Here is a 25,405-nt window from a genome sequence, read left to right on the forward strand (position 1 = left end):
CATTTCTTCTAAGTTGTCCAATTTTTAAAAAATATTTTATGTATTTATTCATGAGAGACTCAGAGAGAGAGAGAGAGAGAGAGAGAGAGAGAGAGGGAGAGACAGGAGGAGGGAGAAGCAGTCTCCATACAGAGAGCCTGACATGGGACTTGATCCCAGGTCTCCAGGATCGGGCCCTGGGCTGAAGGTAGCACTAAACCGCTGAGCCACTGGGCTGCCCTAAGTTGTCCAATTTGTTGGTGTATAATTTTTCACAATGTTCTCTTATAATCCTTTATATTTCTGTGGTATTGGTTATTTCTCCTTTTCTCTGATTTTATTTGACTCCTTGGGTATGTGTGTGTCTGGCTCAAGGTTTATCAACTTTGTTGATCCTTTCAAAGAACCATCTCCTAATTCATTGGTCTATCCTTTTTTTTTTTTTTTTTTTAGTTTCTATTTAATTTATTTCTGCTCTGGTCTTTATTATTTGTTTCCTTCTACTGGTTTAAGATGTTTTATTATGAGTATCAGGCAAGAAACATGTAAAGAATCTTTTATAGAGGGTAAATATAAAATTCAGAGTACACACATCTCAGTAAAAGAATGTGTAGGGATCCCTGGGTGGCACAGTGGTTTGGCGCCTGCCTTTGGCCCAGGGCATGATCCTGGAGACCCGGGATCGTATCCCACGTCGGGCTCCCGGTACATGGAGCCTGCTTCTCCCTCTGCCTGTGTCTCTGCCTCTCTCTCTCTCTCTCTCTCTATCATAAATAAATAAAAATTTAAAAAAAAAGAATGTGCAAAGTTCACAAGTCAAATGAATGACTGGTAAATACTGGTTAGGAAAGAAAGTATCAGAAAGTGCTCCAAAGAGGAGTAAATAAACACTAAGTGGCCAGATGGTGCAGTTGAGTATTTCCAGTAGGAGCAACAGCATGAGCATTATGACTAAGCCTTTATCTAGTTCAATTTTGCTAAAAAGAAGTGAAAGAGATTGGAGACAGCTGGAGAGATAAAGCAGCCAGGCCTCAGTAGAACCAGGAGTGTTCTACTCTACAGGGAATGGACATTCTGGAAGGTGACTATTGCTGGCAGATAGCAGTCAGGGGACCAGAGATGCTAAACATCCATCTGTGCAAGGCACAGTAACATATAATGAATAATTATTCTACCCAAAATGTCAATAGTATCCTTATTGAAAGACTGTATAGAGAAAATGAGGGGATGATGCTTGTAATAATTTTGGTAATGATGATGATAAGACTATAATGCTGATAATAGCCACAGCAATATAACCTTATCTGCATCTCAAACCCTCTGCAAAGCACTAGATAGGCATTGTCACCTTTACCCTCCAAAAACCCTAATGAGGGGCAACCTGGGTGGCTCAGTGGTTTAGCCCCGCCTTCAGCCCAGGATGTGATCCTGGAGACCTGGGATCAAGTCCCACGTCAGGCTCCCTGCATGGAGCCTGCTTCTCCCTCTGCCTGTGTCTCTGCCTCTCTCCTCTCTCTCTCTCTCTCTCTCTCTCTCTGTGTGTGTGTGTGTGTGTGTGTGTGTCTCTCATGAATATATAAATAAAATCTTGAAAAAAAAAAATCCTAATGAGAGTCCTACTATTTTATTGTCATTTCACAGATGATAAAAACTATAGGTCAAATAACTTGCCTCAAATCTAGTAAGTGATAAAGAGTAGGGCCTAATCTTACCTGATTCCAGAACTTTCTCTCTTGAGCTGTATGCTGTACATCTTTCTGTAGATTCTCAATTCTAGATGCACACAGTAAACAATATTATGATGCCTATTTGTTCCTCCAGACTAATTAAATCAGCCTTGGGATTGGATCTCAGGCATCAGAAATTTTCAAAGCTTCCTAGTTGGTTGAGATGGCTACCAAACTTGAGAACCACTGCCTTTCTCAAAGTTCAACCAAAGACCAAAATTAAAGGGTTTTGAAGAGTAAAGAGAAGTTATCATGTTTGTGCTTCAGAAAGAGTAAACCCTCAGTCTGGCTGGAATGGGGAAAATAAATTTGAAGGAAATCTTCACTAAAGATAGGAAGGCCTACGGCAGGGCATTGTAAAAGTTTTACCAAGAGATGCTAACGGTTTGGGTGAAGATCACAACAAAAACAATAGGCAATTGTTATGAGGGAAGGTCACCAGGATTCGGTAATCAATGGGATTTGTATGAGGTATTAGGAAGAAAGAAGTACAGGATGGTTCCCAGGTTTCTCATCCTTGCACATTGTCCATGAATTTTTCCCAAGTTTACTTAGTGCTAATGGAGCCCTCAACAGCCAAAACCATAGAGGCCAGAGAAACAGTTTTTGTTGCTGTGTTTGGAGGCAGGGACACATCTGGTCAGGGGGAAGATCAGAGGAAGGCATAGAAGAAAATGGTGCCTATGTAGCCTCCGGGAGGAGATGCTGGGCAAATAGTTGAAAAAAAACAATCTGAGCTTAAGTTAAAAGTCTAGCCTGAAAATAGACATTAGCAAGTAGTCACTGATCTTGATAACATAAAATATGATGTTCTTAGAATGCCTTAATGTTTGTACGAGCAGGTAGTTGGAATCCCAGCAACCTGATCTGTCTGGACTTACAAAAAATTTCTTTTTAACTCAACCACAATTTCTCTCTGTCCTATTACAAGTCCCCTTTAGAAGTGTGAAGGGCACATGTAAACATATATGCTATAATCCATTTAAAAAATTCCACTTATGGATTATATTTCTAGACTTTATTCAATAAACCACAACCTGTACAATTCCTTATATTTAGATGGCACTCTTCAGTTTGCAATGCCATGCCTGTATATCAAGTCATCTGATTCTTACAAAACTTCTTCCAAATGAGGAAATCCAGTCTCAGATTGTGAGAAAACTTGACAAACTGACCCAATTAGTAAGTGGAAAATCTAGGACTCAAGTTCATTTCTTCCGGCTCCCAAGCCAGCATTCTTCACCAGGCGGGTTTCAGCACATCCCATCTTAACACCACCACATTAGACTCCCAGAATCAAACTCCATGGACTCAGATTGCTTCAATATTCTGAAAAGCTAGTGGAAAATCTACCTAAATGGTGGGGTGTTGGGGAAAAAAGAAAATTTACAAGAATTAGTTGAATGTCAGTATTAGAGTAGACTAAGCTCCTGGCTCAAGGCCCAAAGACCACTTGCACTGAGAAATTCTTTCATCCCATCATGATTTAATTTGTACATTTTGATCAATATTTTGTCTCATGTATATGAGAAAAGCAATACCTAAGGCAGGTCTTTTAACTGCCAGCCTATTCATTTTCATTCATTTGTTCTCTCTCTTTTCTAAAGGTCAGAGTTCATCAAAGAATGTGGTATCCATGATCAGTCTGAAATTATTAAAAACCTCAGAGATATGCTACAGTGATCTCTGAACTGAAAAGCTCCCACTTGTTCTCCAGGAACAAAGAAACGATGAGTCAATTGATGCTGTGTACAGCTTCGATTGTTTTTTTGGAGAACAATTTGTTATTATCTGTCTTAGGTAGCTGTCATCTGCCTGGGGATTTGATAAATAGAGTATGTAAAAGTGTGGGCATCAGTGAATTAGCCAGTGATTCAGAGCTATTGAAAGGTCACATCTCATTTTTTTCATGCCTACCTGAAAATCTCCAGTGTTAATAGTTCATGATCCACCAAACTGCGTTGTAACCCTTAAAACAAATTACATTTTTAATCAGTAATTTAATACTAAATTCATTCAATAATAAATATATTCAAAACCTAGTTTTCTTAAAATTTTAAGTTCTTTGCAAAACTTATTATATTACAAATCTGGCAAAGTTTAAAAATAATTTTCAGGAGCTTTTAATTGACTAATTCCAATTAACAAAACAATGGAATTAGATATGTTAGGTATTTTAACCTGCATTTACAAATTTAACATATTTGGTGACCTTACACATGACACTTTCACTCAGATCCTAGGAGCCATCACCAAAGCAAGGAAACCTGGGAAATAGTCTCTACTTTGGTGACTGTGTATTCAACTCCTCAAGAGTCAATTTTTAAAAAGTAAAAAGGGAAGAATGAGCACTAAGGGAAAATCAGCAGTCTTCTGCCACTGGTGAATTAGGCTAATAGCTGATCCTCACTACCTTATTTTTCCCAGCAGTTCTTTGAGACCTCTCCTGTAATTACTGCAGGTGCTTCAAGCACCTGTACACTCAGGTGTTGCCCTGGCCTCAGTACACATTTGCTAACTGATTGCATCTTGCTGGATGAATTATTATGTAGAGATTGGAACCCTGTGAAAGTACTGCTAAGAGATTCTATTCCATCAGATATATCCACTCTATATAATGAACTATGTGCAGTCATTTTCTTTAGAGGTATCTCTGTATAGGATCTTGGATATCAAGGAGTTTCAAACTTGTCATTCTGTGATCCCCTGTGTTCAGAACCTTGGTTTGTGGGAGCTAAGAAGAAGAAAATTCAAAAATCAATGTGAGGAGCACCTGGGTGGTTTAGTCAGTTAAGCATCTGACTCTTGATTTCCCCTCAGGTCATGATCTCAGGATCCTGAGATCAAGCCTCTATATGTGTGTTGAGCTTCCCACTCAGTGGGGAGTCTGGTTGAGATTCTTTCCCTCTGCCACTCCTCACCCCCACCCCCACCACAGGCATGTTCTCTCTCTCTTATTCTCTCTCTTAACTAAATAAATCTGAAGGAGGTGGAGAAGGAGAAGGAGAAGAAGAAAGAAGAAGAAGAAGAAGAAGAAGAAGAAGAAGAAGAAGAAGAAGAAGAAGAAGAAGAAGAAGAAGAAGAAGAAGAAAGAAGAAAGAAGAAGAAGAAAAGAAGGAGGAGGAAAAGGAGGAGGAGAAGGGGAAGGAGAAGAAGGAGGAAGAGGAGGAGAACGGGAAAAAGAAAATCAATATGAGGTCAGAATTCATCACTTAAATAATAAAACAAGGGTCTGTATTAAAACAGTTCTGATACAACAACAACAACAAAAAAACATTTCTGATGAAGTCTATTTCTGCCTACTAGATGCAGGCTATGGAAGAAATGTTTACATAGACCATAACTGAGCTAGGTTTGCAGCTATATACATTTAACAACAATCACATTTGAACCAAAACAGCATATTTTCTTAAAGATCTTTTATATTTTCTAGAAGATTACATTTCCAAATACCATTTAGCTTGAGGAATTCTTTTCCTCATAATCTTTGCTTGGTATTTGAAAAGTTATTTCTATTTGATAGCTCATAAATCTTTAGTCTTTCCTATACCAATAACCTGAGCTCAAATGTGGAAAGGAAAGGAAGGATGATTGAGAAAAGCAAGAAGGAATAATATGAAGGTAAAAAAAAAAAATAGAACACAGTTTCCTCTTTTTTATTATAAATAAGTATTTTCAAAATACAGAACATTTCATACTCCTCTCCATTATCCCTATAAATTCCAGAATCTATTTACTATATGAAAAATTATTATATTTTAAAAGCCCATCAGCATCAACATAGGTATTTAATATTAGATTATCTCAGAGGTTTTGCTATTATTTTAGAATTTTAAATGTCATAATAAAAAATGTCAAAAAATGTCAACTTTCTCTATTTAAAAACCACTATTTCTACATGGAGCTAGAGATAGGGAGCCATTACTTTTTTTATGTCTTAGTTTTCTTTTTGAAGAGTTGGGCATGAGCATTCAGATTTGCATTTCCTGAGCCCCTTTAACTTGCTTTCAGGAGTTTGAGAGCTAGTCAGTGTTGAGAATGACATGGATTTGGCTCTTACCCTCAGTGGGACTCAGGAGGTCTAGAAATTGTTCATGGTATTGTCCGTATGGACATACTTCAGTTTTTTTGAGTAGAGGCTCCAAAAGTTTTCACTAGATTCTCAAAGGTATCTGTGACCCCAAATAAGTTTAAAACTGTGGCCTCCATTCCTTCTCTGAATTCTTGTGTGCATCTCCATACCTTTTAAGAAGTGATACATTTTTCTTTACCTGTTGGAGGTGTGGTGGAGACTGGAAGAAAGACTATGATAGGAGGATTGGCTATGGTCAGAAAGGGGTGTAGTGCTCAAAGCAGTAACAGCCATCCCATCTCAGAAGTACTTGCCAGTCTTATCCAGCCTGGGCTTCTCTGTGACATTTCTCCACCCAGCATTTCAGGTTCTCCATTTGTAAAGTGTACATTTGGAGCAGGAAAACACTACCTAGCCCTTTTCAAGACCCATGATTTGATTTGATTTGATTTTACTTGATTATTTGTTAAAGCTGACACATATGGGGCACCAGGATGGCCCAGGCGGTTAAGTCCTTGACTCTTGGTTTTGGCTCAGGTCCTGATCTCAGGGTCCTTGGATCAAGCCCTGCATCAGCCTCCATTCTCAGGAGGGAGTCTGCTTGAGGATTATCTCTCTCCCTCTGCCCTTCTTCCCATCTCTAAAATGAATAAGCAAATCTTTTTTTTTAAATTATGATTTTAAGTTGACACAAATCTTACATTACTTTCAGGTATATAGCATAGTGATTCAACAAGTCTGTATGTTATGCTGTGCTTACAAATGTAGCTCCCATCTGTTACCATACAACACTATTACAGTCCCTGTGACTTAGTCATTCAATAACTGGAAGCCTGTATCTCCCACTCCCCTTCAGCCATTTTGCCGATCCCTCCACCCCCTCTGGCAGCCATTAGTTAATTCTCTGTATTTAAACTGTATTGTAGGAATCCCTGGGTGGCTCAGAGGTTTAACGTCAGCCTTCTGCCCAGGGCGTGATCCTGGAGTCCCAGGATGTGATCCTGGAGTCCCAGGATCGAGTCCCACATTGGGCTCCCTGCATGGAGCCCACTTCTCTCTCTGCCTATGTCTCTGCCTCTCTCTCTCTGTGTCTCTCATGAATAAATAAATAAAATATTTTAAATAAATAAATAAATAAACAAACAAACTGTATTTTAGATGGTGACTTACACACAGGAGTACACTAAATCTGTTTCCTGAGGGAAGAAGCCATCTTTCCTCTTTTAGGGTCCCCTAAAAGTGCTCTTCACATCTAGTTAAATATCTCATAAAAGTTAGTTAAGTATAAGATTTAGATATATATTATACTGTGTGTTTATCAGGTCATTTGGGATTTTTATAAAATCCTGTTTCTCCAGTTTATAAAAAACACAATTTCCCTTGGGTTTCAAGTACTGCAAAGTAACAAATTCAATTAAATCTAGCAGCAAATTTCCCCATAGATAACAAAAAGCACATTTATACTAGGGAATTCTTTTTTACCTAACAGAAGAATTAACTGTATATGTGCTAGAACTCCCTGCCTTCAATTCTTCTACAAACCTAGAGGTGTGGACATGTCCGCAAATAGAATAATCACAGAAAATGGCCAGCCTTAAATCTGTTGAGATTTAAATCAAGAAATATTTATATTTTATTATTGGTTACAGTTGATGTGTAACATGATACATCTACCTAATGTTACATATTTAATTGACTTTTATTCTTGTAGCTTTTCTAAGAGTGAAAAGACTCAAACTAAATTAAATCTTCTAATCCTGAGTAATTGATAAGAAACACAGAAGTAGAAGGATATTAAAAGGAAAGGAAATATATATATTCCAAGTGCTTTATCTTATGTTATCAAAATGATTTGCTGAGCACCTAAGGCAGGCTCTGTGCCAGGCCGAAGAAGCACAACAAGGAATAAGATCATACCCTCAAACACTGGGGATGCAAATACCTAAAAATGTCAAATTCATAAAAGCAGAGAGTAGAATGACCATTGCCAGGAGCTGAGGGATCAGGGGAAAAGGGAAGAGGTTGGTCAAATGGTACAGACTTTTGTTTTAAAATGAGTAAGTTCTGGGGAATCTAACGTGCACATGGTGGCCACCGGTAACAATATGTTTCTGCACGTGTAAGTTACTATGAGAGTAGAGCTTTAATGTTCTCATTACAACAATACCAACAAAATGATAATTAGGTGAGATGAGGGAATGTATTAACTAACTTTATTGTGGTAAACATTTTGCAATGTATTTGTGTACCGAGACATCACATTGCACACCTTAAATTTAAATATGTTATATGTCAATTATATCTCTGTAAAGCTGGAGACAAAAATAAGACTTATTCAACTCACATTCAACCTCAATGTGTTAGTTAATTCTGTCCTGAATAACTTGTATTTACCATCAACTCTGGCCCACTGGGCAAACACACACACACACCATGAAATTCATGTACTCATAACTTTGCCTTCTAAATATTTTGTGGCCATGGGGATTCCTGGGTGGCTCAGCGGTTCAGCACCTGCCTTTGGCCCAGGGTGTGATCCTGGAGTCCCAGGATTGAGTCCCCCATCAGGCTTCCTGCATGGAGCCTGCTTCTCCCTCTGCTTGTGTCTCTGTCTCTGTCTCTGTCTCTCTCTCTCTCTCTCTCTATCATGAATAAATAAATAAAATCTTTAAAATAAATAAATAAATATTTTGTGGCCTGTCATTTAATTTCATGGCGAACTGCTAATGAGAACTACCTCCACTCCCCACCCCACCCATTCACCCCACTCCTACCATCCCCCTCCTGAAAATTGTCTCAGAAACCCTCTTGAATTCGTAGGACAGCCAAGGAAGATTTCTGCTCTCAGGCAACAGAAAGAGGAGACATTTTATTTTATTTTATTTTTAGGAGACGTTTTAAATGTTTAATGGGTTAAGATTTTAGGAAGAAGAGATTAAAAAATTGTTTTAAAATGCATATGCACTTGTATACCTATTTAAAATTAAAGCGGGCCAGCGCGTGAGCGATCTGGGAGGCTTGGACTCCACTAAGGGGAGAGGGAGATCCGCCTGCAGAGGTGAGGCCACTAAGCGAGGTCACCGACCTAAGAGGAGCTTGGCCCAAGGCCCGCCTCTAGCAGTGTCTGCGTCAGACTAGATCCCGGCTTCTGGGTCCGTGATCTCGCCTGGCCGCAGCGCCATGCGTGTAACGTTGGCCTCCTGAGGGGGCGTCTTCAGCTCACCGCTCCCTCCTCCTCGGGACTTTCTCAGGTACCTGCCCATCAGCCCCTGAGGCACAAACCTGGAGGATCTGGTTCTTCTCATCTAGCCAGGACCTTCCCTACACTAGTGTGGGCGTTCAGGACAACCAAGCAATGTGAAGCTATGGTTTTCACAGGCCCCTTGAGATATAGCACTGAAGATTGGCAATTAGAAAACAGAAGTAAAGGCACAACACACTATGGCCTCCTAGCCTCAGGCAGAGGGGCCAGAGGGTGTGACTTCAGGATGACTGATATAGCTCCATGAGGGTGGATACCATCTCTCATCATTTCAACCAAGGAAAGAAATCAGTGGTAGTCTGAAAGTGGCTGCTTATGTAAAAACTGCATTCCATGCCAGGCCTGAAATGTTCCAAAGCTCACTTCTATGAGTAAATTGCAACGAAGATTTCTACAAAAAAAGACACAAGCAAAAGAAGAAGGAAAAAAGTTTAAAGCTTGTCCTGGAGCACTGCTGTGATAATCCAGTAGCGTGGCATGTTAATCCACGGCCTTCAAAATCCTAGAAGACTAGCTCTAATCTCCTACTCTACAGAGAGAAGAGAGAGAGAGAGAGAGAGAGAAAGAGGAAGCGGCAGAGACACAGGCCAGAGGGAGAAGCAGGCTCCACGCAGGGAGCCCGACGCAGGACTCGATCTCTGGACTCCAGGATCACGCCCCGGGACGAAGGCAGGCACCAAACCGCTGAGCCACCCAGGAATCCCCACCCCCATTCCGTTTATATACACATTTTTTTCAGGGGAGTCAGAAATAAGGCAAAACAGATAGCCATCTGCCCATCATCCGCCTAGTGGCCATTTCCAGTCAACCAAAATGCCTTCTGGTTGCTTTATGTTCCCTGATAAAAGATGCCTAAACCTGTATTTATCTCCCTCCAACTGGCTGTCCTTCCCAACTGCTGCATTTCCACCTGCTTATCCGGGACAGAAATTTCTGAGAGTTATAGTTGATTTTTCTCTTTTCTGGATGCACCCTGCCCACTACTCCCCTCAGCAGTTACGCAGTCTTGTTGCTTCTTCCTCTGTGATGCTTTCAGGATTTTCTTTCTACTCCTATCACAGCCATTCTGTTCTGGCCCCTTGTCACTTTACTCCCAGCTTTTGCTAGACCATTCTTTCTGGTTTCCCTGGATCAAGCTTTCCTCTTTAGATCTCTCTACATAGGGAATAGAAAACAATCCTCTTGTTTTAGTGATACATATGTCTTTCTGGAAAACTTTCAATGGCTCTCTATATCTCAGCATAACTTTCAAACCCTTCTAGCTGATAGTCAAGGGTATTCATAACCGTATCTTTCACTGCTTCCTAAGCTAATGCTTTTTTTTCCGGATTTTATTTATTTATTCATGACAGACACACAGAGAGAAAGGCGGAGACACAGGCAGAGGGAGAAGCAGGCTCCATGGAGGGAGCCGATGTGGGACTCAATCCCGAGTCTCCAGGATCACGCCTTGGGCTGAACGCAGCGTTAAATAAATCGCTGAGCCACTGGGGCTGCCCTCCTAAGCTAATTCTTTTTTTTTTTTTTTTTCTAAGCTAATTCTTAATTCCTGATCATTCTCGCAGCTGTGCCTTTGCTTAGACTATACTCCCTATTCTTGCTGTATTTAACAAATCATAGCCACTCTAAATCTCAGCTGAAGTTTTAGCTTATCCATGCAACTTTCTCTGACCCCTACACTCCATTGATTACAGATTCTGGTGACTTACAGAACCTATAGTCTGTACTTAATTATAGGTCACCTGTCTTTCTATGCCTATTTCCTTTCTTCCCACCTATTATTTCATATTCTAAAGACAATGCCATACTTGCATGGCTGCCACAGTACTGAGTCCTGGGCGGGGCATAAAATGGGTGCTGTATATAGAAAACCAAGGGACAAAGATGAGTTCTAAACATAGCTGAGGAATCAAATAATAGCTAACACTCACATATATGTGAGGCACTGAAAACGTGTTTTATATGTATTAACTCACCAAATCTCACAATAATCCCACAAGGTAGTAACTATTACCCCATTTTATAGATAAGGAAATTGAATCAAAAGCTAATAAGTGACAGAACTCAATTCAAACCCAGGCAGTCTAATTCCGGAATCTCTACTCTTAACCACTTTTTTGTATATCACCAAGGAGATGGAAAGAGGGACATGTTGCTATAAAGATGGGAGAGTAGAGGTTAAGCGATTAAATCATGGGGCTAAAAAAACTGGATAAAGAATAAGGACAATTACAAGTAAACGAGTGCAGACGTGGGAACCACAGCAAACAGGAAAATGAAGATAAGGACAGTTGTCAAAGAAAAGGTAAAAAGAGAGAGTCAGTCAACATGGTTGGGGAGATGACGAAGGCCCAGGAAGACCTCAAAGAAAGGCTGCTGTGTCAAGCAGGAGGCAGGGAACAAATGAGAAAAGGCAATTCTTACAAGATGGTGAAGGTGTTGTCCGTGTTGGGCTCTGGCACAGGCACTCTGCGGAGCCTCTGCTTTGGGCTGAAACCAGTACACGATAGCGTCTCATCTTTGCAGGTACAGAGCTCACATATGTTGACGTTTGTGGTAACATTCTGTTCTGGCTGCTCAGTGAAAGTTGTATATGCCTTTTCTGGGAAGTATTTTGCAAAATGCACCACTGAGTGCTGAGTCGTTGGGGGGAGAACCGACTCAGATGACTCTGGTTGGTGACTTACAGTAATTTCCAAGTCCATAGGTGGAACAGTGACTTCAGTCAGGTTTGGCTGTTGACTCTGAACACGCTCTGGATGTGCAAGTGTCACCTCAAGGTCCGCTGGAGAAGGAGCTGTAGTCTTCTTCGTGGTTGCAGAATGTTTAGCCTCTGTAATAGGTTCTGGAGTAATGGTAAGCCCCAAGCCCCCATGATGAAATGTGATGCTGGGTGATTCTGGATGCTGGCCTTCACCCTTACTTGGAGTTGGACTCATCACTTCCTGATGAAATGGATATTGAACTTTAACCTCCTTAGGTGGCTCTGGAGGCTGAGTTGGGGTCTCTTGCATGGCTGGAGAAGGTTCAACTTCCATATTGGATCCTGCAGTTACAGTAATTTCCAGGTCCATAGGTGGAACAGTGACTTCAGTCAGGTTTGGATGTTGCCTCTGAATCTGCTTGAGATGCGCAAGCGTCATCTCAAGGTCCTTTGGAGGGGGAGTTGTAGTCTTGGTGGTTGTAGAACGTTCAACCTGGGTAGTAGGTTCTGAAGTTATGGTAAGTCCCATGTCCACAGGATGAACTGTGACACTGGGTAAAGTTGGATACGGAGCCTGATCCTGACCTAGGGTTGGAACTGTCCCCTCCTGATGGAATGGATATTGAACTACAACCTCCTTAGGTGGCTCTGGAGGCTGAGTTGGGGTCTCTTGCATGGTTGGAGAAGGTTTGGTCTCTGTAGTAGGTTCTGGAGTTATGGTAAGCCCCAAGTCCAAAGGTTTAACTGTGACTTTATTTAAGGTTGAATGCTGAACCTGAACCTGCTTTGATGGTGGAAATGTCACCTCAAGGTCCTTTGGAGGAGCTGTAGTCTGATGCAGAGTTGTAGACTGTTCAACCTCTGTAGTGGGTTTTGGACTTATGGTAAGCTCTAGGGCCAAAGGTTGTGTTGTCACATTTGGTGACCACAGGTGCTGAGCTTGATCCTGAGCTGACGTTGGAACTGCTGCCTCTTGATATATGGAAGGTTGAGCTACAAGTTCCTTAGGCAGCTCTAGAGGCATGGCTGGAGAAGGTTCAATCTCTGTAGTGGATGCTGGAGTTATGGTAAGTTCCAGGTCCAAAGGTTGAACTGTGACCTTAGTCAAGTTTGGACGGCGAGACAGAACCTGCTCGAGATGTGCAAATGTCACCTCCACGTCTTTTGGAGGAGCTATAGTCTTTTTCAGGGCTGTAGAATGTTCAACTTCTGTAGTGGGTTCTGGACTTACAGTAAGCTCCAGGTCCAAAGGTTGAACTGTTACACTGGGTGATGATGGATGCTGAATTTGATCCCAACCTGGTGTTGGAATGGTCTCCTCCTGATATACTGGAGATTGAGCTACAGTAACCTCCTTAGGTGGCTCTGGAAGCTGGATTGGAGTCTCCTGCATAGGTTGAGGAAGTTCAATCTCCTTAGTGAATTCTGAAGTTATGGTAAGCCCCAGGTCCAAAGGCTGAACTGTGACTTCAGTCAAGATTGGATGCTGAGCTTGAACCTGCTCTTGATGTGCAAATGTCACTTCCAGGTCCTTTGGAGGAGCAGTAGTTTTACTCATGGTTGTAGAATGTTCAACTTTTGTGGTGGGTTCTGGAGTTAGGGTAAGCTCCAAGTCCAAAGGCTGAACCGTTACATTGGGTAACAATAGATGCCGAGCTTGATCCTGACCTGGAGTTGGAACTGTCACCTCCCGATACATGGGAGGCTGCATTACAAACTCGTCAGGTGGCTCTAAAGGAGGACCTGGAGTCTCTTGCATGGTTGAAGTTTCAACCTCTGTAATGGGTTCTGGTGTTATGGTAAGCTCCAGATCTAAAGGTTGAACTGTGACTTCAGACAAATTTGGACTCTGAGCCTCAACATGTTCTGGATGTGGAAGTGTCACCTCTGGATCCTCTGGAGGAGCTAGAGTCTGCTGCAGGGTTGTAGAAGGCTCTGGAGGTACAGTAAACTCCAGGTCAACAGGTTTAGCAGTGACACTGGGCAAGCTTGAACGCTGAGCTTGATCTTGTCCTTGAGGTGGAACTGTCATCTCGTTATGGACTGGAAGTTGTGGTTCAACCTCCTTAGATGGCTCTGGAGGCTGAGCTGGAGAAGGTTCTGACTCTTGATGGGGCTCTGGGGACTGAGTTGAAGCCTGCTGCAGAATTGGAAATGACTCTAGCTTCTCAGGGAGCTCTGAAGGCTGAGTCTGTGCCACCTGTTGGGCTGGAGAAAGTTCTACCTCCTTAAGGGGCTCTAGAGGTAGAGATGGAGCTTCTTGCAGGACTGGAGAGGATTCCACCTTCTCAGGAAACTGTAGAAGCTGAGAAGGGGTCTTTTGAGAGACTGGAAGAGGTTCCACTTTGTCAGCAAGTTCTAAAGACTGGGCTGGGGATTCCTGTTGTGTGGCAGAAGGCTCTACCTCCTGTCGGGGCTCAGGAGATATAGCTGGGACCTGCTGGGGAACAGGAGGCTGAGCTGGAACCTCTGGTTGGGTTGGAGGATTGACGTCTTCAGTGGGCCCTGGAGAATGAGCTGAGACTGTGTACTCATTTGAAGATGGTTCAATCTCCTTATGGGGCTCTGATGGCTCAGCTGGGGCCTCCTGTTGGGCTGAAGTAGGTTCCATCTCCTTAGGAGGGTCTGGAGTCTTTACTATGAGTTCTTGTTGGCCTGGAGGAAATTCATCTTCAAGGGTCTCTGGAGACTGGAAAAGAAGCTTGGACTGGGCTGGAGAAAATTCAACCTGCTCAGGGGGAACTGGAGCTTGAGCAGAGGCCTCCTGCTGCCCTGGAGAATGTTCAAACTTAGTGGGCACTGGAGTTATGAAAACCTCCAGATCTACAGGTTTTGCTGTGATATTGGGCAACATTGGATGCTGAGCTTCACCAGGACCTAGACATGAGAATGTCACCTCATGATGTACTGTGGCTGAGCTACAATATCTGTAGAGGACTCTGGAGGCTGAGCCTGGTGCTCAGGCTGGACTGGAGAAGGTTCTACACCTACGACAGGCATCTGAGGCAGAGATGAGCTCCACTGCTGGCTTGGAGAAAGTTCAGTTTCCTCAGGAAGATCTCCAGTCTGTGTTGGTACTCCCTGCTGATCTGGATAAGGTTCAACATTTTCAGCAGGGGCTGGATGTTATTCTGGAAACTCCTGCTGGATTGGAGAAGGTTCCAACTGTTCCGGGGACATGGCAGACTGAGCTGAGGCCTCTTATTGGGGTAGAGAAGTTTCAACTTCATTAGTGGACTCTGGAGTTATAATAAGTGCCAGATCCACAGGTTTAACAGTGAGTTTGGGGAAGAATAAAAGCTCAGCTTGACTCTGACCTAGAGGAGAAACTGTTACCACATGATGCTCTGGAGAGTGAGCTGGGACCTCCTGCTGGGTTGGAGAAGGTTCAACCTCACCAGAAGGTTCTGGATACTGAGCTGTGGCTTCTTGTTGAGTGGCAGAAGGGTTAACTTCCTCATAGGTCTGTAGATGCTGACTTGGGGCTTCCTGATGGGTTGCAGAAGGTTTAACCTCCCCTAGGGGATTTGGATGTTGAACTGTGGCCTCTGACTGGGCTGGAACAGGTTCAGTGCCCTCAAGGGACTCTGCATACTTAGCTGGGGTCTCTGTTTGGGTTGGAGAAGGCTCACCCTCCTCTGGGGTCTGAGGGTGCTGAGTTGGGGACTCCTCCTGGGTTAGAGGAGGTTTGATCCCCTCGGAGGACTGTGGGTGCTGAGCTGGGGCTTCTTGTTGGATTGGAAAAGGTGCAACCTCCTCAGAGGTCTGTGGATGCTGACCCTGGCTTTCCTCCTGGGTTAAAGATTCACTCTTCACATGAATCTGTGGAAATTGAGTGGGAGCCTCTTCCTGAGCTGGAGATGGTTCTCCCTCCTCAGAGGCCTGTGGATACTGGGTTGGGGCCTCCTGCTGGGTTGAAGAAGGTTTAGCTTTCTCAGGAGTCTGTGCATGATGATCCTGGCTCTCCTCCTGTATTGAGGAAGGTTCACCCTCCTCAGGGATTTGTGGAAGCTCAGCAGGGGCCTCCTGCTGGGGTGGAGAAGGTTCCTTCTCTTCCTGAGTCCCTGGAAGTTGAGCCAGGGCCTCCTCCTGGGTTGAAGGTGATTCACCCTCCTCAGGAGCCTGTGAATCCTGAGCCAGGGTGTCCTGCTGGGTTGTGGAAGGTTTAACCTCTCCAGGGGTCTGAACAGGGGTCTCCTGCTGTGTTGGAGGTTTCTCCTGTGTGGTAGATTCTGGGGACTCAGTTGGAGTCTCCTGTTGAAATGGCAAATGTTCATTCTCCTCAGGGGACTGTGGAGGCAGAGTTGGGGCTTCATGCTGGGTTGCAAAAGGTTCCACATTAAGGGGCACAGAGGGCTGAGTGACAGACTCACGTTGAACTGGCAAAGGTCCCACCTCTGTAGTGGGTTCTGGTGTTACAGTAACCTGCACGCCTGCAGGTTTAACAGTGATATTGGGCAGGTTTAACTGTTGAACCTGATGGTGACCTGGAGGTGCAACTTTCACCTCATGATGCTCTAGAGGTTGAGCTGGGTGCTCCTGCTGGGTTGGAATAGGTTCCACCTCCCCCAAAGACAGCTCTGGTGGCTGAGCTGGTTGTTCTTGCAGGATTGCAGATGATTCTATCTCCCCTGGAGATTGACCTGGGGTCTCCTGCTGGGTTGAAGATTCTGCCTCATTAGGGAGTTCTGCAGGCCCAGCTGGGGCCTCCTGTGTGACTAGAGTAGGCCCAGTCTCCTCGGGGAGCTCTACAGGCTGAGCTGGGGCCTCCTGTGTGACTAGAGTAGGCCCAGACCCCTCGGGGAGCTCTACAGGATGAGCTAAGGCCACCTGTGCAACTGGAGTAGGTCCAGCCTCCTCGGGGAGCTCTACAAGCTGAGCTGGGGTCTCCTGTGGGACTGGAGTAGGCCCAGCCTCCTCGGGTTGATCTGGGGCCTCCTGTGGGCCTGGAGAAGGCTCAGCCTTCTTGGGGTGCTGTGGAGGCTGAGTCGCAGTTACAGTAAGTGCCAAATCTACAGGTTTAACAGTGACATTGTGTAATTTTGGCCGCTGAGCTTCATTCTGACTCAGAGATGGCACATTTACCTCCTGAGGTGGTACCTCCTCCTCTGGTGGCTGAGCTGGGGCCTCCTGAGGGGTCCAAGGTTCTACTTCCTCAGGTGCCTCTGTAGGTTGAGCTGAGGCTTCCTGTTGGACTTCAGGGGTACTTGAAGGTTCAGCTGGGGCCTCCTGTGGGCTTACAGAATTTCCAGCTTCCTTAAGGATCTCTGGAGGCTGAGATAGAGCGTCCTGAAGAAGTGGAGGTGTTTCTGTCTCTTCAGGGGACTCTGGATGCTTGGCCTGGGCCTCCACCCCAGGCACAAAAGGTTCAGGTTCCTCTACAGTGGACTGGAGAGGTCCTGCAGGGGTCTCCTGCAGGAGTGAAGAAATTTCAAGCTCCTCAGGGAGCTCTGGGGGTTGATCTGGTCCCCCTGGGAAATCCATTGGTCGGTTTTCCTCAGGGTATATGATATCCATACCAGAATCTGAATAATCGTCCTGCAGTTGTTCTAGGAGCTCTTTATTTGCAAATTGGTTTGGAGTTCCAATAACAACTTTGGCAAGCCTTCGATGCTGAACTAGATCTTTGTCCAGGTTTGGGGATGAAACAAAAAACTTTCTTTGGTTTAAACTCTGACTATCCAGAGGTGGAGCAAGTATTTCCAACGACTGGTGATCTTCTGGCTCATCTCCAGTTTTCATCTCACTTTTGAGTGGAGGAGGTAGAACTATGGCCTGATTCTCATCACCCAACGCTGGAACCACTTGTAAGAGCCTTTCGTGCAGGGTTGGCTTGTCATTCACATACTGATCTGTCTCTGGGGGCAGCTCACCATTTGAATCCGTGTCCAGGAATGGAACCAAAGTCTCAGTCAACTGCTTAGGCGGGGCCGACATCTGGGCTGGAGCAGAGGACCTCAAGTTATTAAAGCCCCCCCGGCTCTGCGGGGCGGGTAAGTGCCTGGAGCGATTCACGCAGGAGTTCAGAAGAGTGCGAAGACCAGGGTTCCGGGGATCTCCGAGGGCCGGAGGTCCGACGGGCCCACTCCGGAAGCGGAGCTGCCTGGCCCAACAACCACAATGGTTGCCAGGTAAAGAGAAGTAATAAAACGCAGAAGCAAAGCCTGGACATGATACTCTGCGGAGCAGAGACCCAAGCCAGTGGGGCGCTCGGTCTCGCCAGAGAAACGGAAATGTTCAGGGAGCCCGGTGACGCCCCCATTGTTAGCAACTGCGCGCCCCTCCCCCGCCTACGTCCCACCCTTTATTTACGCCACCTTTGTGAGCTTGGCACAGCTGGGGTGCGGCTGGGCTCCGAAGCCCCTGGCTCAAGCCTCTTCCCCAGAATCCCCAGGCCAAGCCTCCCTTCCCCTGCAAAGGCCACCACTACCTCCCGCCGAGCTACAGGGAAGGATTTGGGCTGCTGGAGTCTGCAAGGACCCAGACTCCAGCCGCTCTGAGGTGTAGGGTCGGGGTGTGGAGCAGTTTCCCCAGGAAGCAGAAGACCTGGCGTCCCGGGAGATTCAAAATGCTAGTCCACTTCTGGCGGATCGAACTTGTCCCCTTCAAAGCTTAAATCCGGGACACATTCCTCCTCCCCCTGGCTGTACTGCTTCTAAGAAAAGAGGCTGACCTGAAGAATAAGCACAGGGACAGTGGGGAGGGGAGCACACTTCACGGTTACTCTGAATGTTGCCATTTCCTCTAAGTTCTCCCATCCGAGTACTAACCAGGCCCGACCCTGCTTAGCTTCCGAGATCAGACGAGATCGGGCGCGTTCAGGGTGGTATGGCCCTAGACTCCTCTAAGTTCTCAATACGCATGTCTGAGTTTTAATCCACTACTGTGTTAGGAGGAGGCTACCTACCCCTGAATCAGCGATGGCTCCAAACTCCTGTGGGAGGGGCTTGGGGGCATGTGGGGAGGGGAGAGGTGAGCAACTCGTTCTGGGAGTGAGAGTCTGAAACCAAGGGACTAGCCCTCCGTTTACCTTAGTATGGAAAACTTCCGCGTCCCACCTGCACTCAACACACCTGTCAATCTAGAACAAGTAACCTTGAGGTCTACCCTGTGTGCACGCATGGAGAAGGCACTTAAAATGTTGAGGTCAGCATGTTCAACTTTCTGGAAATACTGTAACTAGCGCCCCGTTTACTTCCTTCACTGTCCTTTCTATAATCTCTTTCATTTTAGTCCGTGTTTATGGGCTGGCACAAGCTCTGGAGAACGTAGGTTTTTGTTTTGCTTTGCTTTCAAGGATTTATTTATTCAGAGAGACAGAGGCAGAGACACAGGCTGAGGAAGAAGCAGGCTCCATGCAGGGAGCCCGACGCGGAACTCGATCCGGGTCTCCAGGATCACACCCCGGGCTGCAGGCCGCACTAACCCGCTGCGCCGCCAGGGCTGTTGGAGAGAACGGATTTTATCCTATTCCCAGTGTCTAGCACATACTATGGTTTTTAAATGGAACTAATTCCATAACTGGTCTTATTTAGGAATGGATCTGTTGTTAGAGTCAGGTTTCTGAAATCTATAGCATCAATACTGAATCTCTTTCTCTCACATTTCACAGGAAGCTAGACTTCTTAAAGTGTAAACTTGGATAAGTCTGAAATTTCCTTGACTGGCTTGATTTAAATTGAATTAGAAGAATTCTTGCACAGACAAAACTTCAAATGCTTTTTCAGAAAGTAACCATCTTTTCATTCTCTACTCTCTTCCCTTCAAAACAAATGTTGCAACTTCAGAGTTAGTTAAATAATCATAATTCTAGCCCCAAATTCAGTTCTTAATGACATGAAACACATTCTTTGCTCCTATTATTTATTTTTTTTAACATTCAATATATAGAACATTGGCATTTTATTTTAGAAATTACTTTGTCAACTTAATCCCTAATTCAGGGTTAGGGTTACAGAAAAGTTCTTCAACAAAATATTTCATACAAGATGTCTATGTGATACTGATATCTGGGTAATATACCTTATTTGAAAGACAATTAAAAAAAATATTTTATTTATTCATGAGAGCCACACAGAGCCCTGAGGGGAGCCTGATGTGGGACTCCATCTCAGGACCCTGGGATCAGGCCCCAAACCCAAGGCAGATGCTCAACCACTGAGTCACTCAGGTGTCCCAATGCACATAAAGGTTTTCAAATGCTGTAGCATCATCTCACTTAAGGCCATAGTTACTCTGTTCCCAAGTCCCTGAGATTCTGTTTGAGGGGAGCGCTAAAAGGCTGTGTCCTCTTCTATGTCCACAACTATAGGAGCACTCTGATGCAATTGGCTCTCCAAATTTCAAATAAGGGGTCAGAGCCAAGGGCCAAGACTTCAAGAAAAGCCCCAGAAATTCCCTGCACTCAAAAGCAGTTTCAGAGTTTCACATTTCCCAAAAGATGACAGAGCTAACTATAGTCTTCCAAATCCTGTCAGTTGCTTTAAATTATGGTTATAGTATAGTATAGTATAGTATAGCTGTGGAACCCTTGAGCTTTAATAACCAGGTGCTTGAATTAAATCATGTAGCTCCTCTTGGGTTCTGGCATCTGTAATCTCTTCACACGGTCTGTATTCCACAGCTATTTTACCACTTTCTGTAATAAAGTTAACGAGGATCAATTCAGAGTTTTTCTTGTTCTAAAATGTGCTGTACTGGGTGTTATGCTATATGTTGGCAAACTGAACTCCAATAAAAAAAATAAAAATGAGATTGCTGTATACAAAAAAAAATAAAATAAAATAAAATTAAATTAAATTAGAGCAAATGTCACATTGCAATAAAAAGAAAATCTAAATGTCCACTAGGCGAATAGTTAAATAAATACTGATGCTTGCATGTGTTAAAATTCTATGTAGCTGTTAAACACTATTTAGGAAAACATTTAATGATGTAGGAAAAGATCATTATTTTTCAGTGCATGAAGCAAAAATCATAAAATAGGATATGCAGCATAATCACATTACTTTCTAAAGAATGTATATAAAAAACATTGAAATATAAACATCAAAATATTATGTGATGGGATTATGAATGATTTTTTATTTCCTGTGTTCTCTGTATTTTTCATATCTCAAGCATAAATAAATGTTGCTTATAAAGTAATTCTAAAGGTCAAAATTGTTTTTGAAGCAGAGGGAAAAAGTTTTTTATCTATAGCCTATTCAAATACCAATAATCAAAAAAATCATTGCTTTTGAATTTCACATTTGACTAAAAAAAAAAAATGGAGTGGATATTGATTGAGGTAGAAGAAGTGGAATTACCAAATAACTTTCCCTCTTTCTTTACGCAAAATCCATCACCCTGTAGAGAATTCTTTACTTATCCCCAGTAGGTCCCCTTTCTTTGTCATTCCCTATCTACAAGTAGAAAAGGGGTAGCAACCCCTACCCCCTCAAAGAACTCACTAACATTGTTAGCCCTGCCATCCCCAAGAGTCCAATTTCCAACTGTGCCTTCCTGATCTTACACTCCACTGGGAACAGTCTTTTTTAGCTCAGAGACAAAGATCTGTTTCTTTAGGGGGAATAAATAAAAAATATCCACAGATGCCTCTGTGGATAAAGTTCCATGTGACTCTTAGAGGTAAACGGCTGTTGTGCAAGGTGCAAATCTCACATATACCAGGGAGTGCTTTAATTCCACCTTCTTACTTTACTGAGAGCTAACTTGTTCTCTTAAATTTCTCTCTCTTTTTTTTTTTTTAAAGATTTTATTTATTTATTCATGAGAGACACAGAGAAAGGGGCAGAGACATAGGAAGAGGGAGAAGCAGGTTCCCTATGGGGAGCCTGATGAGGAATTTGATCCCAGGACTCCAGGATCGTACCCTACGCCAAAGAAAGACACTCAACAACTGAGCCACTCAGGTGCCCCATTCTCTTAACTTTCAATGCCTTTCTGTAAACTGAAGTATCTCCCTAAAGACTCATCTCATACATGGAAGATTATGTATGCCTTTGTGTCCCATTGGTTCTAATCTAGGGATTAAGATTTTAAAGACCTGTACCAAAGCAAAATTTGACAAAAGGCTATGTCAATTATCAAAAAAATAATTCCAGCAGAAGAACTCCTGCCTTCCCAATAGGGTACTTTAGATTATATATATATGCCTATGACCTAACACCAGGTACAGAAATTCTTCTTTAGGAGTTAAGTTTTCTTATATTAGGATTATTTTTTCCCCTGATTTTAACTACCTCCTACTCTTTCTGTCCTCCCTCTAAGTACTTAGCCAATAATCAGTTTCTGTAATTTTCCTAAAAGCTAGTTGTTAAGGATGGACATTTTCCATAAAATATTACTACATATATTATCTGCTCTGGGCACAAGAGCATCTTAAGATACTCTTTAGAATCACAAAACAATCTCCAGATCTAACAGGGATAGATTCCTCATGGTGGAATTCTAGATGTTATGAAAGTTGACATGGAAGGTGTATAAACAGGAGGTCTTCTTGTACTCCCTCAAAGCATTCCTTTCTAGGAGCTTCTGGATCTACCAACAATCCAGAGCTCTGCTCCAGACTTGGGATCAGAGGTGTCTTGAGCTCTTTTTCCAGGGATGGGAATCAGTTTGAGTTGACCCAGCTCTTGTCTTAGTAGACCAGCTTGTAATCAATAATGATCATCTGTAAGACCACAAGTGTGAACCTAATTCCATCTCCTTGTAGGACCCTGAATGCTCCTGGATGTAGTTTGAAAGCTGCACAAGATAAAATTCAACATTGCCTATTTTCCTGAGAAGTATAATTTCCCATAACTTTGGCTTAATCACAATGTAAACTGTATCTTTGGACACTTAGATAAATCCTGGTGCTGCCACATTCTTTGTTAGATAAAGTCCTATCACAGATCTTGCAAGGCATCCAACATAAGATCAACCAAATGCTAGGAAGCCCAGTAACCTCTGTTAAGGAAAAAGTTGAGATTACTATCTTTTTCATTTATTCATCAAACATTTATTGAGAGCCTATTATGTACCAAGAATTGTTCTAGGTGCTAGGAATTTAGCAGTAGTGAGCAAGGTCTGGTCAGAAAAATATCCCTATTCTAATGAAATCCCCAACTAATGAGGGAAAGGAGATGGCAACAAAATAAGCAAAATATGTATACATTAGTTTATGATAATTATTATAAAGAAAAATAAAGCAGGAAAGGAGGATAAAAAGATTCACGTCATAGAGCTGGGGAGGGTATTACATTTTAAATACAATGGTCAGGGAACGGTCACACTGTGAAAGTGATCTTTGAGTAAAAACCTGAAGAGAGAAGGAAGGGAACCATATAGGTATCTGGGCAGGGAGCATTCCAAGAAGTGCAAAAGACTTGAGGCAGAAGTATCTCTCTATGTCTGAAGAACTACAGCAAGGTCAGGATGGGTTAGGATGGAGGGAGCAAGGGGAGAGAAGTGGAAGAAGAGGTTAGAGGGTTCAAGGGCAGGGCCATGACAGCCACAGAGGTATGTAGGTTTTGTTGTGGGAGACCTGGGAAGCAATGAAAGAATCAGAGCCGACTAACTTGACAGCATCACTCTGGCGGTTGTGTTGAGTACAGACTACAGGAAAGCAAGGGTAGAGATCACACAGATTGGTGAAAATCCAGACCAAAGATGTTGATGAATTGGGCCAGGATGGTAGCAGTGGAAGCAGTAGACGTTTCAAAGCTACTCAACCAAGCATAGCAGTCACTTGTAATCATACCATCACCATATAGGGAAAACAACAGGTGCTTGTGGCCTGCCCTCAAGCCCAAGTCCAAGAGAACCTGAACAGGTTTCTGTAGAGACTGACTTAACGATGACATGATCTGTAAGGCAACCAAGCATCAACTCCCAGAAGGTCACTGAGTACATTTAAAATAGTTTTCCCTAATGAACACACAAGGAGAAACTGTAATTTCCCAAATTCAGTAAGTAAACAATATCGTAGACTCAAGGTTAAGGGCTAGATAGCAATAAATCGTTGTAGTTAGTCTCTCAGGAAATTTCTTGCAGATAAAGTAGCCAGCACTCATGATGATACAGAAAAGATATAAATCTAACAAGCAAGCATCTTCATTCTAACCTGCCCAGTGCTTATGTTCTGAGGGTCTTTAAGGTAGGTGATTTATAAATAGACTCCAGACATCCACCCTGATGTTAAAAGAGATGGAAAAGCTAGCTGCTTGAGAATAGAGTCCCTAAGCCCGGAGTCTATTTGTTCAAGATTCTTTTTCCACTGCCTGTTGAGATTTGTCACCTCTGTCACCATCTCAGACATTATCCAAAGCCGAATCAAAGAAATGGGGCTCATACTTCTTAGTCCTGTGCCTGTGCCATGGGCAGCCATAAAGAGCTTGCCACAGACTGGGATACGATCAATAGACCAAGGGGACATTCTCTTTGGGAATTCAACCTTTGTTGAAAGATTCAAACAATAGGCAAATGAGGAAGGACAGGAAAGGAAAGATCAGCAAAAATGACATTAATAGGAGGAGGGGCAGAAGTGCCTACATCTGCTGTGATGCTGACCAGCCCCTGGGGCTGCATATTTCCGTCTCTGTTTTCAGATTCCTCTCCTTCCTGTTGCCTAAGGTGTTGTTGCTTTAGCTACCCTGAATGAGAAGGCTCCTTGCAACTAAAAGTGCCTTCTTGGGGCTAAGAAAAAACAAAAAACAAAACAAAACAAAAAAAACCTAGTATTCAGAGTACTAACTGAAACTTATTTCTAATTTATGATGGTAAGATACTTCAAGAAAAAAATGTCAGGGATCCCTGGGTGGTGCAGCGGTTAAGCGCCTGCCTTTGGCCCAGGGCGTGATCCTGGAGACCCGGGATCGAATCTCACGTCAGGCTCCCGGTGCATGGAGCCTGCTTCTCCCTCTGCCTATGTCTCTGCCTCTCTCTCTCTCTCTGTGTGACTATAATAAATAAATAAAAATTAAAAAAAAAAAAGAAAAAAATGTCATCTTTAGAACTTACCTCACTAGCCAATGAAATGTATACGTGTTAGAACTAATTTTTCTGGGAGAGGTATGGGTATGCTCCCAGACATCAATTCTTATCCACACAGTGCCTATCCCAATGTTTCCCCAGAAAAAAAGTCTGCAGCCACCATGGAACAGAAAAAATGTCAGCTCAATCTTTCTCGTCCTCCTAAGTGTTGTGAGCAATTTATTCTATAAATTATCTTCTTCATGAACCACACAGCCTTTTCAGGAAAATTGTTTGCTGATGGCCCACTCATAAGCATAATATAAATAAGGTTATTTACTAATACTTAATATATATTGGGCCTGTGCTAAGAGCTTTATATGCATTCTTGTAATTAATCTTACAACAAACCTAGGAGGCCCTTTTTATCCACTTTTACAGAGGAGAGGGCCAGTTTGGAGAAGCCACTTACATGTGAAAGCCCACATGCAGTATTGTAAAATACTGCTAAAGGTATTTATTCCTCAGGGAAAAGGTCTTGCATGATTATGCTTATATGAAAATAGCAAGAAAAACACAAAAAACTTCTTGTGTCTGGGTGGCTAATTAGTAGCCCAAAGTCTTAGTTCTCAGGTAACATTCCAAGATACTAAATTATTCATGGATAACTTCCCCAAATGCAAAGGCTGAGTATAAGCCCCAAA

General features: G+C 43.2%; 1 protein-coding gene across 1 annotated transcript; it reads right to left on the reverse strand.

Annotated features, from left to right (window-relative positions):
- Nucleotides 1-1,553: 1,553 nt before the first annotated feature.
- On the reverse strand, nt 1,554-14,629 carry LOC140609002 (uncharacterized). The gene is made up of 3 exons (XM_072784062.1): nt 11,465-14,629; nt 3,624-3,675; nt 1,554-3,059 (listed from the first exon to the last, which is right to left on the reverse strand). Exons 1-2 carry the CDS (start codon nt 14,596-14,598, stop codon nt 3,648-3,650), a joined length of 3,162 nt encoding a protein of 1,053 aa, XP_072640163.1. The 5' UTR covers nt 14,599-14,629; the 3' UTR covers nt 1,554-3,059; nt 3,624-3,647.
- Between the last annotated feature and the right edge of the window lie 10,776 nt (nt 14,630-25,405).

The sequence above is a fragment of the Canis lupus genome, chromosome 18 (assembly GCF_048164855.1).
Source record: "Canis lupus baileyi chromosome 18, mCanLup2.hap1, whole genome shotgun sequence".
NCBI lineage: Eukaryota > Metazoa > Chordata > Mammalia > Carnivora > Canidae > Canis > Canis lupus.